Source organism: Physeter macrocephalus, chromosome 14, assembly GCF_002837175.3.
Source record: "Physeter macrocephalus isolate SW-GA chromosome 14, ASM283717v5, whole genome shotgun sequence".
NCBI lineage: Eukaryota > Metazoa > Chordata > Mammalia > Artiodactyla > Physeteridae > Physeter > Physeter macrocephalus.
In genome coordinates this window covers 84,289,592-84,293,263 of record NC_041227.1, presented here as the reverse complement: position 1 = coordinate 84,293,263, position 3,672 = coordinate 84,289,592, and the positions used below count along the sequence as shown (strand labels likewise).

The 3,672-nt window shown below is 52.5% G+C and overlaps 1 protein-coding gene across 1 annotated transcript; it reads left to right on the top strand.

Moving 5' to 3' along the window:
* Window positions 1-837: 837 nt before the first annotated feature.
* On the top strand, window positions 838-3,342 carry LOC114487560 (heparan sulfate glucosamine 3-O-sulfotransferase 3B1-like). Its single transcript, XM_028498074.2, has 2 exons — window positions 838-845; window positions 2,318-3,342. Exons 1-2 carry the CDS (start codon window positions 838-840, stop codon window positions 3,117-3,119), a joined length of 810 nt encoding a protein of 269 aa, XP_028353875.1. The 3' UTR covers window positions 3,120-3,342.
* The last annotated feature ends 330 nt before the right edge of the window (window positions 3,343-3,672 follow it).

Below are 3,672 nucleotides of genomic sequence, written 5' to 3'. Positions count from 1 at the left end.
GGGTGGCATATTCTGCTTCTTCCCCCCCTCCCCCGCCACGGAAGTGCCCCCGGAAACCAGCAGAAGCGTTCAGAAGGCACCTGCCGAAATGATGGAGAACCCCGTGGCGCGCTCACCCATCAGCTCCCTGGTGTCTGCACCAAGTACGCCCCGAGGAGAGTGACCGTGGAGCCTGCAGTGGTCGGGGGCTAAGGCTTGGTGTCAGCAATTTCCCCGGCTGTTATTTGATCATCAGAGAAAGTCTGAGTGCTTTCTGACATATGTGTGCCAACTCTGGACCATCCTGGGGAGACGGGGTGCCTTGGAGCTGGTACCCCAGGAGGGCGAGGGTGACCAGCGGGTGGTCCAACCCAAGAATCTTCCCACGGTTCAGAGATCCTTTATTTATGGCCGAGGAGGCTGCGCCTCTGGACCGGAGGATGCTGAGGAGTTCCCATTCCTTTTCTGCTAGTCCTGGTACGTGCTTTCTTATTTGGCCGTTTTGTCCCATGACCACCAGGCCCTTGTTTCAGGACGTTGAGGGGACGCAGGCAGCAGAAGTTCAGAGATGGTTCTGGAGCCCAGGCAGGCTGAGAGCCACGTCCGCTGTTCCTGCAGCTTGGCCGCTCCCGGGGCCGTCCCCATGGCCCCTCTGTGGGGTAGATCCGAGGGAGTGACCAGTCTCCGTGTGCAGACCTTGCTTCCTTACCCCCTTCCCCGGACGCTGTCAACAGAAGGGTATTGACAGCATTTCCTTGGCACCCAGGCTTGGTCCCAGAGGAGTGCCACAGTCCTCCCAGAAACGCTGGGGGGTGGGCACCATCCTTTTTCTCACAGATGAGATGAGAAAACTGAGGCATGAACAGGTGAGGGGCACATCCCTCAGTGCAGGGGGTGCTGAGACTCAGACCGGAGGCCGGACTTCAGCGCCCTCGCCAGGTCAGACGGGCCCTCTGAAGACAGACCCCAAGCCCACGCCATCTGCCCTGGCCCTGGAGCACTTGGCGGGTTGGGTTTCCTTCAGCCATAGCGGTATAGCACTTGGATTCTGAATGTTAAACCCTTTCTTGTAGATTCAGTCTAGGTACAAATGGCTGAACACTGGAAACAACTCGGACTTGAGCAAACTCGACCTGTTTTTGAGTGAAATGCAAAATAAGTTGAGAGCCGGGCCCCTCTTTAATCCTTCATCACGTTAGCCTGATGACACGGCTACGTTCGTCTAAGTGGTTAATGGGCAAAGTGGGTCAATCCAGCTTTAGCTTAAGCCGGGGGCAGCTGCAGGGCTGCAAGGCAGTCCTTCTGGGAGAAGCCTGCTTCCTCTAACTTGCTGTGAAGGAGGAGCACGTTGCCCTTCCTGCCTCTTGCAATAGAGTTTATATCGTCATTTTTTAAATGTCTCCCTAGAGGGATTTTGGTCTCAGTGGATTAGGGATGGCTTGAAGCTGGAAGTGCAGAATGTCCTACTGAGAGGTAAATATTTGGTCAGAAATGATGTGGAAATTGTCTTTTTTCCAATTCCTGGGCCCAGGTTGGAATCCATCAGAAATCTCTATCCCATAGCAAATGGAAGACTGTACATCTGTGACCACTACTTAGTGTCCGATTAGGTAACCCATCTCCTTCTGATGTACACACCAACGTGTACACATGCATGCTCAGCGTGGTCCTACTGTGTGCTATAAACTGTGTACTGAACACGGTCATAATGATCATAATAATGGAGTAGTAGCCGCAGCTAGTGAATATCGAATATATACCGTATGCCAGGCACGTTCAAAGCATATTATGATCATTAATTGTCTTAATCCTCATTAAACTCCCATAAGGTTGGTGTTATCATCTTTATTCTTACAGCTGAGGAGAGAAGGCCAGAAAGTAAGTTGCTGAAAATGAGACAGCTTATAAGTGACCGAACTGGGATTTGAACCCAGGCGGTCTGATGTCCAAGCCCACAGTGCTTAAATGTTAAGCTAAATGCTTCCATTTTACAAACCCTGCAACAACCGAATGCAGTGGATGGAAATCATTCCCGTTTCACACATTCGGATGCTGAAACTCAGGGAGCAAATCAGGCGCCGTCTTACATCATTGATTCCTGTGATTTTTAGTGCTAATCACCGCACAGGACTGCTTTTTGGTCCAGATATCATGTCCTATCTTTCCTGTAGGTTATAGCAGTTTTGCCTACGTAGTTATGTTTAAATTATGCTAAGAAAGATATCATACAAGTCTCCCTGCCTATGCCAGGCACTTTTCTAAGCTGTTGAGGTATATTAATACGTTTCATCGTCACAACAACCGTAGGAGATCGGTAGTGTTATTATTTCCCATCGAGTACATCCGCGAGGAACCCGGGGTGCACAGCCTTGCGTCCGGGCCACTTCTCCGCGATCCCGGTCACGCATCTAGGAAGCGGGGCAGTTGGTACCTCAACTCAGGCTCCGGGTCTGGAAGACCCTCCCTCTCCTGGGAAGGCGCTCAGTGTTCAGGCTCTAACGTGCCTTTCTGCTCCGCTCAGGGACCTGATGCCGAGGACCCTGGAGGGGCAGATCACCATGGAGAAGACGCCCAGCTACTTCGTGACGCGCGAGGCGCCCGCGCGCATCTCGGCCATGTCCAAGGACACCAAGCTCCTGGTGGTGGTGCGGGACCCGGTGACCAGGGCCGTCTCGGACTACACGCAGACGCTGTCCAAGCGGCCCGACATCCCCAGCTTCGAGAGCCTGGCCTTCAGGAACCGGACGGCGGGCCTCGTGGACCGGGCGTGGAGCGCCATCCAGATCGGCCTGTACGCCGAGCATCTGCAGCGCTGGCTGCGCCACTTCCCCGCCCGCCAGCTGCTCTTCGTGAGCGGCGAGCGGCTGGTGCGCGACCCGGCCGGCGAGCTGGGCCGCGTGCAGGACTTCCTGGGCCTCAAGCGCATCATCTCCGACAAGCACTTCTACTTCAACCAGACCAAGGGCTTCCCCTGCCTCAAGAAGGCCGAGGGCAGCGGCCGCCCTCACTGCCTGGGCAAGACCAAGGGCAGACCCCACCCCGAGATCGACGGCCAGGTCCTGCGGCGGCTGCGCGACTTCTACCGGCCCTTCAACCGCAAGTTCTACCAGATGACGGGCCACGACTTCGGCTGGGACTGATCAGACCCTCCCGCCCCCTCCTCTCCCCTACCCGGGGCTTAGGAAATATTGAGAGAGATTATATGTATGTAAAATGTACAGAAATCTATTTTATAATAATTTATTTTTAATTCATAAGCAATTAATTCACTAAGCTGCCTAGCCACGCTCTTTAGAGAGTCACATAATCTGTTAACATTCCAAAGTGTTTCTAATATTTTCTTCTTGTCTTCACAATGGATGGTGCTTCCTTTTTTTTTCTTTTTTTTTTTTCCTTTCTTTCTACCCAGTCACATAATCTGTTAACATTCCAAAGTGTTTCTAATATTTTCTTCTTGTCTTCACAATGGATGGTGCTTCCTTTTTTTTTCTTTTTTTTTTTTTTTTTCCTTTCTTTCTACCCATTGTATTTAAAAAGAAGAAAAGCACAACTTGAGATTTTTGTTGTTACGGGTATGCAGCCTTCGATCGCTGTCTGGATGCACTTGCCCACCTCCTCGTACGGAAGCTTCCATCTCCCTTCCTGCCTGGGCACCTCTGGGAGCTCTGAGCTGCCAGACCTTCACACAGCAGC